Source organism: Toxorhynchites rutilus, unplaced genomic scaffold, assembly GCF_029784135.1.
Source record: "Toxorhynchites rutilus septentrionalis strain SRP unplaced genomic scaffold, ASM2978413v1 HiC_scaffold_267, whole genome shotgun sequence".
NCBI classification, from domain to species: Eukaryota; Metazoa; Arthropoda; class Insecta; order Diptera; family Culicidae; genus Toxorhynchites; species Toxorhynchites rutilus.
Genome location: NW_026599836.1, coordinates 1,376 through 14,685, shown reverse-complemented (window position 1 = coordinate 14,685; position 13,310 = coordinate 1,376). Strand labels below are relative to the sequence as shown.

Below are 13,310 nucleotides of genomic sequence, written 5' to 3'. Positions count from 1 at the left end.
ACTGGCGCCAAATGTTCATTCATAATTGATTCTGGTTCGGACATATCTGTTTTCAAACGGGGAAAAATTTCAACGTTGCAGAAAATTGACCCACTGAAGCGATTTCAAATAACAGGTGTTACCGATGGTACAACCGAAACCATCGCGGAAACAGAGACAATATTGCAATTTGATAATGGCCTTACACTTAGGCACAACCTTCAGATTGTAGACAATAATTTCCCAATACCGACGGACGGCATATTAGGCCGTGATTTCTTTTGTAAATATAGATGCATAATAGACTACGATCAATGGCTATTGAAATTTTATTTCGATAACCATCAGATCGAAGTTCCAATAGAGGATAGTATAAATAATGGATTTATTTTACCTAGCCGGAGTGAAGTGATTAGAAACATTTCATCATTAAATATAACGGAAGATATGGTAGTTTTCTCCAAAGAAATCCAACCTGGAATATTCTGTGGAAACACCATAATTTCTCCCAATAATCCTTGTATAAAATTTGTAAATACTACAGATAAATCTGTATATATAGATAAGTTTAGCCCAATTATGGAACCATTACGAATTTACTATTCATTTAATATGAAAATAAATAATCCTAGCAATAAAGTGCGGATCAATGAAATAATTAATGAGATTGATATGGAAAATATCCCACAATTCGCGAAAAATCAATTTTTTAAACTAATAAAAAACTATGCAGATGTGTTCTGTTTACCAAATGAAACACTATCAAAGAATAATTTTTATAGCCAAAATATTAATTTAAGCGATAATGTCCCTGTATATATACCTAATTATAAAACTATACATTCACAAAGTGAAGAAATTAATAACCAAGTATGTAAGATGCTGAAAGAAAACATAATAGAACCATCAGTATCGCCATACAATAATCCTATTTTGTTAGTTCCTAAAAAGGCAGAAAACAGTACAAAGAAATGGCGTCTAGTTGTTGATTTTCGACAACTAAATAAGAAAATACTAGCAGATAAGTTTCCACTGCCGAGAATTGATACTATTCTTGATCAACTTGGTCGAGCAAAATTTTTTACAACACTTGACTTAATGTCAGGTTTTCATCAAATACATTTAGATGAAGATTCGAGAAAATACACTTCCTTTTCTACACAATCAGGACACTATCAATTTACTAGATTACCGTTTGGATTAAACATTAGTCCAAATAGCTTTCAAAGAATGATGACGATCGCAATGGCAGGTTTAACACCTGAAATGGCTTTCGTCTATATAGATGATATTATCGTGGTAGGATGTTCGATCCGACACCACTTGACAAATTTAGCAACAGTTTTTGACAGATTAAGAAAGTACAATTTGAAATTAAACGCGAAAAAGTGTAAATTCTTTAGCACAGAAGTAACGTATTTAGGTCACAAAATAACCGACAATGGTATTCTGCCTGACGACTCGAAATATGAATCTGTACTGAATTATCCGGTACCTAAAAATAACGATGATGTAAGACGATTTGTTGCTTTTTGCAACTACTATCGCAAGTTTGTGCCAAATTTTGCAATAATAGCACACCCATTAAACCAATTACTAAAGAAAAACGTTCAATTTATTTGGTCATTGCAGTGCCAACAAGCTTTTGAAACGCTTAAACAGTATCTGATGTCACCGACAACATTACAATTTCCAGATTTTTCAAAAAATTTTATTCTCACTACTGATGCATCCGATGTTGGATGTGGAGCAGTGTTATCTCAAAATATAAATGGCAATGATCTTCCAATAGCATTTGCTAGTAAAACTTTTACAAAAGGCGAAAAAAATAAAGCCGTTATTTTAAAAGAACTAACTGCCATTCATTGGGCAGTTAATCACTTCAAAGCGTATCTTTATGGTAGAAAATTTTTAGTAAGAACAGACCACAGACCTCTAGTCTTTCTTTTTGGAATGAAAGATCCCACATCAAAATTAACTAGGATGAGGCTTGATCTATCAGATTACGACTTTACAATAGAATATATAAAAGGAAAATCTAATGTTTGTGCTGATGCGTTATCACGGATTGTAACCTCTTCGGATGAGTTAAAACAACTCTCTGTACTCAAGGTTAATACAAGAGCAATGACGAGGAAAAATAAACAAGATATTACTAAGGAAAAAAGTGTTAATACTAGCGAGATTGATCACCTTGCTATGCATGACATCGAAAATCAAACTAAAGTTAAACGTTTACCTAAGCTTATGGTTAAAGCACACAGAAATAATCTCAAATTTACAATATACTATGGAGCGCCGTACACTAAACACCCTACATTCGTGTATGAGTTTGAAACACAAATATACAATGGAAATCAAACATTAGAGTTTGCCTTTTCAAAACTTGATAATAATATGAAGAAAATGAATATTGAAATAATAGCGCTACCATTTGACGATGATATATTCAACATTATTCCGGCCGGAATTTTAAAACAATTGTGTAACCGTGTACTTAAAAATATTAAAATTTTAATTTTTAAACCAGCAAAGTTCATTAGTGATCCTTGCGAAATACAAAGAATTCTGAGGGAAAACCATGAAACACCACTCGGAGGACATAGTGGACAGCATCGACTGTACAGAAAACTTCGAGAATGGTATACATGGAAAAATATGAAAAAGACAATTGCGCAATTCATAAGGGCCTGTGAATTGTGTAAAATCAATAAAATAACAACACATACTAGAGAAAAATTAGTTATTACAACCTCACCTTCGAAACCTTTTGAAGTTGTCTCTATAGATACTATAGGACCACTTCCAAAAACTATTAAAAACAACAGATATGCTATTACCATACAATGTGAATTAACCAAATATATTACATTGATACCAATACAAACGTTATAGCAAAAGCCTTAGTAGAAAATTTTATCCTCATATATGGTACATTTTTGGAATTGAAATCAGACCAAGGGACTGAATATAAAAACGAAGTGCTAGAACAAATTTGCAAATTACTCCAAATTAAACAAACTTTTGCAACAGCATATCATCCACAGACTATGGGATCACTAGAGCGAAATCACAGATGTCTCAATGAGTATCTGAGATCCTTTGCCAGTGAACACCATACAGACTGGGATGATTGGCTTCAATTTTATGCTTTTAACTATAACTCAACACCTCATTCAGGACATGGATTTACTCCATATGAATTAGTATTTGGAACAAAACCAATAACACCAAATTTACAATGTTTACAAACAGGAAGAATTGATCCAATATATAATTTTGAACTATACAGCAAAGAATTGAAATACAAACTACAAAAATCACATGAATTAGCGAAACAAGAACTTATGAAACAAAAATTTAAACGAAAAGAAGCAATTGATAAAACAGCAAATCCAATTGATGTAAATCTAGGAGATACAGTTTATTTAGAAATTAACAACAGACGAAAATTAGATTCATTTTACAACGGACCATATGTAGTAAAAGAAATAGAAGAACCAAATTGTGAAATAATACATCAAATATCACAACAAGCATTTAGAGTACATAAAAATAGGCTAATAAAAATTTAAGAAATTGTGTTATAAAAAAATGAAAGATGGCAATAAATAATTAAAAATTATATTGTAAAATATATTAAATAAAAAGAATTTTTTTTTTGTAAGAGTGTCTGAAGCAATCTTTGATGTTTTTTTTCCAGAGGCATTGTTAATGCTTTTGAATGTTTCCACTATGTTACATCATTCACCTAAAGGGGGATGATGTACTATAACTATTTTCGATGATGTATTCTAACTATTTTAAATTCCAATCTCTCTCAAGAGATCAAATCTTCAAATCCTTTCAATAAGAAATTCAACCCATTTTTCAACGTCACATATTTCAAAACCCGTTAGCTTACTCATTTGTATACTTCCGCAAATGGCATAATTTTAGCCTTTTTTTTTCGGCGAACATGGTAGTTTGTATGCCTATAGTGCTGAATTCAAAGTGTTTTTTGTGTGTGAAATTCACGGCTGAAATTGCTGAAAAATTGTGCAACAGACGGCGAATTTGAATAATTATCAGATAAGTACAAGTTGCTTGCATGTTGATAATTATTCTGTGTATATTTGGGTGATTTTGCGTCACGGCTCTACGGCTCGCTATCGCTCAGGATAGCAACCGTAGCTGCTTGTGTTGTGTTTTGTGTATTGTTGTATTGTTTTTTTTTCATCCGCTTTAGCCATTGCTGCCGCACGGGGCCTACTCGAGATGAGCGAGTGTAATGCGTGTGACGGCAAAATAATGATTAGCGATGATCCTGTCGCTTGTGTAGGTAAGTGCGGTGTTCGATTCCATCGGCGCTGTACTTCACTTACAAAGGCAACAGCGAAACTGATTGCAGATAATGCGAATATTCAGTTTGTATGTGACGAATGTTTGTCGAACCAGAAATGTGGCGTGCGAGATGATGGTTTAGATGTTGTGGGATTGCAAAGAGAGATGGAAAAGGTCTCGCTTTCTCTCACTAGCATTCAAGAAAACATCATCGAGCAAATAAACATTGCGATTGAGAAGGAAAGGGATAAGCTTGTTAAATCTTTCGACGAGCTTTTCAAAGAGAAGCTTGCAAGCTTGGAAACCAGTGTTGCCAAAAAGTTTGAAAATATAAAAAGTTTATTCTCTGAAAAAAATTATGTAGATAGGGACACAGCTGTTATGAACAGGAAGCGACATGTTAGTCCAAGCACAATTAGTGCCAATTTGGACACACCGAGTAAAAAAATTATGTTGATGAATAACAATAATGATTTGATGCAAAAAGGTAATTTTTTAAATTAGTTCCAGTGACCAGCGATTTATTGAAATTTTGGAGAACTGGTGGGAAAATATCGTTGATTGCAGTAAATTAAATGTAATTGCTGGTGATTTTAATATTGACTGGCTCAATGTACGAAATTCGAATCAATTGAAACAATTATCGCATTATTTCAACTTGAAACAAACGGTTCTCGAAGCTACTAGAATTTCTAAACATAGTAGAACTCTGATTGATCACGTCTTTTCAAATTTTGCTACTGTTCATTCTTCGACCGAGGCCAAATTTAAAATAACTGACCATGAGACAATTTTTGTATACATTGAGAATGGACAGCATGACAGTGATGGAAATAAAGTAAAGATCAAATGTTGGAAACGATATTCTAAAGAATCCTTGTCTCAGCTTGTGTCGGCAAGCCTGGATTTTGTGGCAATGACTGGACATCTGAATGATAAAGCAGCTGTTCTAACTAATATTTTGAGAGAGTGTACGAATAAATTAGTAGTTGAAAAACATATTGATTTGAGCAATTCGAACAGCTGGTACTCTTTGGATCTGATGCGCCTCAAACGCAAAAGAGACAAAAAGTACAAAAAGTTTTTGAGAACTAATTCAGAAAACCATTGGAACATGTACACCTTAGCGCGGAACATATATTCACGGGCCTTGAAAAAGACTAGATGTGAATATATACAGAGGAAAATCGATGAACATCAAAATAATAGTAAAGGGCTATGGAGAATATTAAAAACATTATTAAATTCGAAAAATAGTATACCGCGTTCCATAGTTTTCGGAGGGTCAGAAGAACAGTCAGACCAAATTATTGCAGAGAAATTTAACAGTTATTTCGTTAATAGTGTTCTGCTGATCAACCAAAGTATTGCGTTGGTCAGAGAACCTGACGAAATAATACAGTCGATTACTATCAATAGCAGACTAGATTGTTTTTCACCTATCACTTTTGTTGAATTGAAAGGTATCTGTTTTTCATTGCAAAAATCGGCTGGTACCGATAATGTCAACGCGAAAGTGATTCAAGATTGCTTTCACATCATTGGACACGATCTGCTGGACCTGATAAATGACTCTTTACGAACTGGGCACGTGCCAAAGGTTTGGAAGGAATCCCTTGTGGTTCCAATCCCCAAAGTTAATGGGACGGATAAAGCCGAAGAGTACCGCCCTATTAACATGCTGCACATATTAGAGAAACTGGTAGAACTTGTTGTGAAAGGTCAGCTGATACATTTTATAGATAATAACAGTTTGCTAATTCCAGAACAGTCGGGATATCGAGAGGGACACTCTTGTGAAACCGCGCTGAATCTGGTATTAGCAAAATGGAAAGAGAATATCGAGGCGAAAGAGACTATATTTGCGGTATTTCTGGATCTTAAACGCGCTTTTGAAACAATTTCTAGGCCCTTATTGTTACAAACACTGAAGCGCATTGGAATTGTAGGGATGGCGTACAAATGGTTTGAAAGCTATTTGTGCGATAGAACTCAAAAGACTCGTTTCAACGATTCTGTTTCCGATCCCATTGGCAACTCACTCGGGGTGCCACAGGGAAGTGTTTTAGGGCCCATTTTGTTTATTTTATACATAAATGATCTGCGACGAATTTTACGATACTGTGACATTAATTTGTTCGCGGATGATACTGTCCTGTTCATCGCAGCTAAGGATATAAAAGAAACCGCGGAACACATAGACGAAGATTTGCATTCTCTGGCTCAGTGGCTTAAATTTAAACAATTAAAGTTAAATGTTGGCAAAACAAAATACATGCTCATTTCTGCAGCAAACTCCAGTATTGACGTAAATTTTGAAATAGATGGTGAGACATTAGAACGCGTGAAAGAAATCAAATACTTAGGAGTTATTATTGATGACACGTTAACTTTCAAGTCTCACATCAATAATGTCATCAAAAAGATTGCCAAGAAGTACGGCGTTTTGTGTCGTTTGAAGAAAGAGTTGACAATAAACAGTAAAATTAAATTGTATAAATCATTGATTTCACCGCACATAGATTTTTGCTCGTCGATCCTCTTCCTTGCAAATAATACACAATTAACGAGATTGCAGCGTTTACAAAATAAAGTAATGCGTTTGATTTTAAGATGTAGTAGATACACTTCCTCCAGTTTGATGTTGGACGCGCTACAGTGGCTATCTGTGAAGCAAAGAATTTATTACATGACAATGGTGTTCATCTTCAAAATTTTGAACGATATGCTGCCTCGATATTTGTGTGATCGAATTGAAAGAGGAAGTGATGTTCATAGATACAATACAAGAAACGCGAATGATGCAAGAACACCCAACTTTATGTTTAGTAGGTCGCAGAACTCGTTGTTATATAAAGGTATAAATTTCTTCAATTCGATGCCCAGAGAAATTAAACGTGCGGCAACAATGGCAGAGTTCAAGAAAATGTGTATTTCACACGTAAAATCTGTTTTGTAAACAGGTTTTATAATTTTTCCTAAATCATTCATTTATGTTTGCAATTGATAAAAATTAATAAAATTTATTTACAGGTTAAACTACCATGTTCGTACTGATGATGATGATTTTTTTTTTGTTTTGTTTATGTATATTGTAAAAAAAAAAGTAATAAGCGTTGTCTACGAGAGTTTGAGCCTCGCGCGCGTTTGGTCGGCCTGGACTATGTTAATGGAACACTGGCAGAACACTGATATATAATGAAATTTTTATGTGGGTCTGAAGTGGAAACTGGAATGGGGATAGCTCATTCAGAATTGTCGTAAACTATCTTATCATAAGATGGTTATATCGAGTATTTGTGAATGTGGCAGATCTCTATCATGTTCTAAGTAGACACTTTTAGATATTGGGTTCGATTCCCAATCTGTCAAGGATCTTCCCGGGTTGGAAATTTTCTTGACATGCCTTAAAAAAACTTTGGGTCTGAAGTTGGGATTATCATTATGATAATGTCGATAAGGATAGGACCATTGTTTTTCTTTTAAAGTTTTTGCCTATTTATGATGTTCGATTAATAGAAATTCATGCCTGCAACAGAGTCAGTTCGCTGTTTTGTTTTATAATACTGATATCTTAATTTGGTTAAATATAAATATTATCTATTAGATAAATCGGCCAGTTCAAACCTTTGTAGGGGTATGAGGTGGGTCATCATCATCATCATCATCATCATCATCATAATAAAAATAACGAAGCGACAGTAACATACATGTTTACTGTGTCGCCCAAATATTGAAACTTCAACCAGAACACTTGTGTTTACAAGCGTTACTAGGTCAACTCATTTCCGCGTGCGCAGCAAACTTCATAGAACGCTCAGCGCATTTTGCAAGCATGTTTTCATTTATTTATGGTTTCGCAACTGGCGTACCATTCGCGCGTTTGATTGTATAACTATGTTTTGCTTACCATTCATTTCTGATTGGATGGGCAGTAAATAACTAAAGCTTCTAAGACAACTCCCACTTTCTTCTGCCATATATTTTTATTGTAGTACTAGATTTAAGGTATGAAAAATGAGTTAATAAAATGACGAACAGAGTCGGAGAAACGGAGACTCGGAGAACAACTCTTGTTTGAAAACCGATATGTCCGAAAGCCAGGTAGCCCACTAAAATAACATGACAGAAACTATTAATGAGCTAATTAAGGAAGAAAACAAAACCCACAGAGCCGTTCAAGCAGGACACGATCTAATAAATATTATTCTCAATCTAGACATTACCAACCAGGAAATAATAAAAATTCAAAATTCCATTACATTATCAAAGTTAGGGATTGTTAATAACAGAATGATTACATCAAAAGAGACAGAATTCATGATTCAAATTCTTAGTTATCAAGGTATACCAACCGAATTGATAGACGAGACACTCGGGTTCGCAAGCGTCACCATAGGCACCGATGGACAAACCATACTTTACATCATCAACATTCCAAATCTCAGCAATTCAACATATCAGCATCTGAAAATCGTTCCTATAATAACAGATTCACTGCGTATAAAACTGGAAAGAGATGAATATCTCTACGGTAACGACAAGCTTTTCCTGAAAACCGACCATTGTTCAAGATTAGGCAACTGGAGCCTTTGCAATCACAACAGTTTGAAAGATGTTTCCTCAGACGAATGTATATCCAATATAATAATTGGTCACGACAGCAAGTGCACTTACGAGAATATCGTGCATTAACAATAGTAACGGAAATGAGTCCCACAATATTATTATTGAATCAAGTGAATGATTTATTTCACAACACGAGCGGAGTCTCCAATCGACGATTAATTGGATCATTCTTAATTACATACCAAAATTGTTCCGTTTCGATACGAAACATGACATTTACAAATCAAATCACAGAAACGGTTGAGCATCCAATCTTCTCGCTTTCAACGGGACTAAATGTTGTCAAGCGGCAAATAGAACAGCAAGCCGACATTCATTGAAAAAACTTCATCACAAAAAACCTGGAACTGAAACTCACAACAGTTACACACCATTGGACAATAATCGGGGGATTTTCATTTACAACTTCTATGATCATAATCTTTGTCATCTACATTCTTCTCAAGTTTAGAACGCAATCAGCTGAAGCAACAAACAACCCAGAAAAGTCAACCATAGACAATCATTCCGCTGACCCCGCACCAGTACATTTCTACCAACCACCATCACTAAGAATCTGACCGTTGAACCAGGAATTTCAACACTAGGGGAGGAGCAGTTACCACCCAGGCACGGTATACCGATAGCGGAGAACATCGCGACCCAGTGCACCGAGTCGCTAACACATTTTCTGCAACCATCAGCATAAGTAACAAATATATCAAAAAACATGGTGTAAGCATATTTTAGGCCCAGCCATGAAAACAGTGTTCAATGAAAGAAATAATAAATCAGTTCACATTTCGACTCCGTTCAGGACGGCTCAGCTTTTTTAAAAATTCATCCGAACGTCACGTAACATAATTTGGGAAGTCAAACCAAGAAGACAATTACAGATCAACACCAAATCAAAAGTCATAAGAAAGACTTAAAGAGAATATTGAAACCATATACCATCTATAATTATGTCATTCCAGATTGTGTCTCGCGACGATGGGGCAAGCAGACTTACGAATACATGATTTGAGACAAAATCCTGTAGTAATTCTTCCATTAGGACCAGCAAAGATTAGTCATAATTATTTGAGTATTGACCATCCCATTGAGTTAGACCCCATCGAAGAAGTTGTAAATCACCTTTTCACAAAAGTTCAAGTAATTGTAACGCAAGATCAAATATTAAGTCCCATGTTAAAAGCAAAAATAGAGGAAGTTATGTTAACGTTCAAAAAGCTTAGTCCAAAGAACAATATAACAAAACGATGGGATAGTTTAGGTAAGGCCTGGAAATACATTTCTGGGAGTTCTGACGCTGACGATGTAAGAGCAATCAATTCGACAATCAACAGTACTGTCAAAGAAGAAAATAAGCAAATTGAAATAAATACAGGAATAGATTCTAGAATTAGGAATACAACTAGAGCAATTAACGTTCTGATATCCAATCAGGGGAACCTGACATCGAAGATCAACGAAGGATTCAATTCAGTCAACTTGCTGTACAACATAGGCGTGCTAACGCAGCAAATCGAAACCATCGAGGAAGCAATAACTTTGGCCCGCTTCAACATTCCTAGCAGTCGTTTAATCAGCCTTACCGAACTAACCGTTGCACGAAATTTCCTAAGAAATCAAGGACTCGACGTGACTATGGCAGAGCAAGTATTGGAAATCGCAAAATCGTATGTCGTTACCATTAAAAACTCGATTAAATACACTCTGAGGATCCCAATGCTAGTAAACGAAATCTTTAGCCTTTATCAAGTCGAATCAGTCATTTCAAACGGAACTAGGATTCACCTTCAATATAACTATCATTTGAACGGAACAACCTCATACTCTTCGAAAACCATTCATCCCAACCACCGGGTTGAAGGTAAACGCAACTAACATATTAGATCGTATTCCTTTGGAATATTTACAGATACTACATATGGCCATATCCAACAGTTGAACTTGACTACCGAGAGTACCCACGGCAAGATAAAGTTTCTGCATTGGCTATCCTTCGGTTCAATATCGCTAACATCGCTCTTGGCAATCGGAATTATCGTCGTATGGATCATCAAAATATTATCCCGACGAAAGGCAACAATAATCATCAAAGAGGACCATTAAGAGAAGACAAGCGAGACTAAGAATTCCATCAGAGGCTGTCGATAGGTTCCAAGGACGACTCTTACCCCATACGAAAATTGCGAAAGTCGAGGACGACTTTCAATCTAAGAGGGAAGCTGTTAGTCATGTTGCTATGTGCATAACGCCACCAGGTGCACATCAGGTGACAAGCCGCGCCGTCAGCAGAAGCAAATAATAAAAGAGCCGCGAACACGAGGTTCGACCTCTTTTTCCGATCGCAAGTCAAAGTGTAAGCAGGTAGAATTTACGTTTAGTAAGTTGTAAACTTACTAAACTTAAATTCTACCTGCTTACACTCTTAAAATTGCATTACTCATCAAGATTTTCAGGGTGCCGTTTTTTGACGAAAAAATTGTTTTCCTAGATGACACTAGATCTCGACGTTTCATGCAATTTTAAAACATTTGGCATAAAAAAATCGAAAACCCCTATTTCCCTATCCACACGGACTCGTATATAGCATCCATGCGCCATGCTTTCGAGTATCTTCGGCAAACAGCTGAGTATTGACATTGATCGGTAGTTGCTTACATCGTGGATCACTGTCTTAGTATATCAGCAAATATTCACGAGTAACGAATATGATTTTATTTCAGTGTAAATTACTTTTTCTCAGCTTGAAAAACCCTGCCCTCATTATATTGATGACAATAACAAACGAGTTCATTCTGTTCATATCGCTGATGCATGAACAAATTTGCTATAATCAATGAATGCGGCATTGAGTGGGGTTCATAAAGTCAAACTTCAAAAATAAAAAAAAATAGTCAGGCTGAACCATTTAGAGAACAAAAACGCCAGAGTTCGATGAAACGAACTTTGCAAGAAATCGCGCAGGATTTTGTTTGGCAAGACGGTAACAACGGCATAAATAAAAACCAGCCGCACACAGCTGCCTAGGGTTAAAAGTAAACAACAGCTGATATTCATTTGGCTAAAATGAAATTCAATTCTGGCACCTTGAATAATCAAGATGAAAATGACACTGGGTGAAAAATAAACTTCAAAACAAATTGAAAAACAGTTCATTTGTTCATATTCACTGGTTGTCTGGATCTGTCATTTTTATTTTCGTTTGGAATATATAGGTTTTCGATGCAACCTAGCCCGAAAATCTATGCATTTAAGCTCAGCGAAGATGATTTTTTCTCCACTGTCGTGGATATTACCGAATTTGTGAGTCGGAGTTATTGCCGCTATTTCCCAAAACTCGGGAAAACGAAGTCGTTAAGTGACCGATTGAAGATTATGGAAACAGAATTATTAATCCCTGAAGAAGGAATGAATTCCTCCTCGGGATTACAGAGAAAAAAATAATATCAGAAAAATAAACTCAGAAAAAATCAGACAAAATTGGGTTTTGTCAGGATATCATGGAACGTGCCAAAAAGTCTTGAAAATCCTAAAAAATCAGGAAGGCTTGCATCTCTGTATGTGACTTAGAATCAGAGCTCTGCATAGTCATAGTCAACTGAGGATAGTCAGCTGACGATCTGACTGACTATATACGTATTCAGTTAGTAATGACTTTTGGCTTCTTCACGCAGTTTCTCCGCTAAAACGACTAAACAGTCAGTCGGGCGTTTAGTCGCTATCTCCCTCTACCAATTCGACTATATCATTTCATTCTTCCCAGTTAAATTGTCCTCATTGCATTTTGAAGTGACTTCCCCTAAAACGAATTCGTTCCTCTCTTTCTCTCTCCCATGTACGTGTGCATGCATCGATGTTTGAGTTCAACGTGGTTTGACATACGCTACAGGTGAGCTAGATTTTTTTGTGTCATACACGAAAAATACTCAAACGTATAAAATAGCGTGCAGTGTGTGCAGTGCGCTATTTTGCACGCTATTTACTGACACTAACGCGAGGACGTTTATAGCATACTTGATAAATGTCTAAGTTCATTGGTTTAAATTCACGATGGGTAGACAATAAACCGTCCATTGATGGGGTAACTTCTTTTTTGCATCAGAAATCATGTTTTCGTTCCTCTTTATATGGACGTAAAAATAAGATTGTGTACGCGGGTACAAATTTTGTTCCTAGGGGAGTTAGAAATGTGGATTGAAGTCAGTTGAATGAATAGGCAGATTTGTATTCATTAGTCGAGTCAGTTAAAATAACCACTGACTGGACTAGTTCAACAGTCATACTCGCTAGTCAACGCTAGTCAATTCATTTTCTAGTCAAGTCACTTTGACGTAGGACTTCGTCTTTGATTTCTATACAGGGGGTCACTCTAAGAAAAATGTAACGTT

General features: G+C 35.7%; 1 protein-coding gene across 1 annotated transcript; it reads left to right on the top strand.

The window, feature by feature from the left end:
- Positions 1–9,903: 9,903 nt before the first annotated feature.
- Positions 9,904–11,028, top strand: LOC129781914 (uncharacterized). Its single transcript, XM_055789415.1, has 2 exons — positions 9,904–10,786; positions 10,835–11,028. The coding sequence occupies exons 1-2, from the start codon at positions 9,904–9,906 to the stop codon at positions 11,026–11,028; spliced, it is 1,077 nt and encodes a 358-aa protein (XP_055645390.1).
- Positions 11,029–13,310: the final 2,282 nt, after the last annotated feature.

What these genes read in the sequence shown, in the direction of transcription:
- LOC129781914 (XM_055789415.1), top strand. Translation starts at nt 9,904, where the DNA reads ATGGGGCAAGCAGACTTACGAATACATGATTTGAGACAAAATCCTGTA. An exon ending in TCCCAACCACCGGGTTGAAG is followed by an intron (nt 10,787 to 10,834) that starts GTAAACGCAACT and finishes GAATATTTACAG; the next exon opens with ATACTACATATGGCCATATC.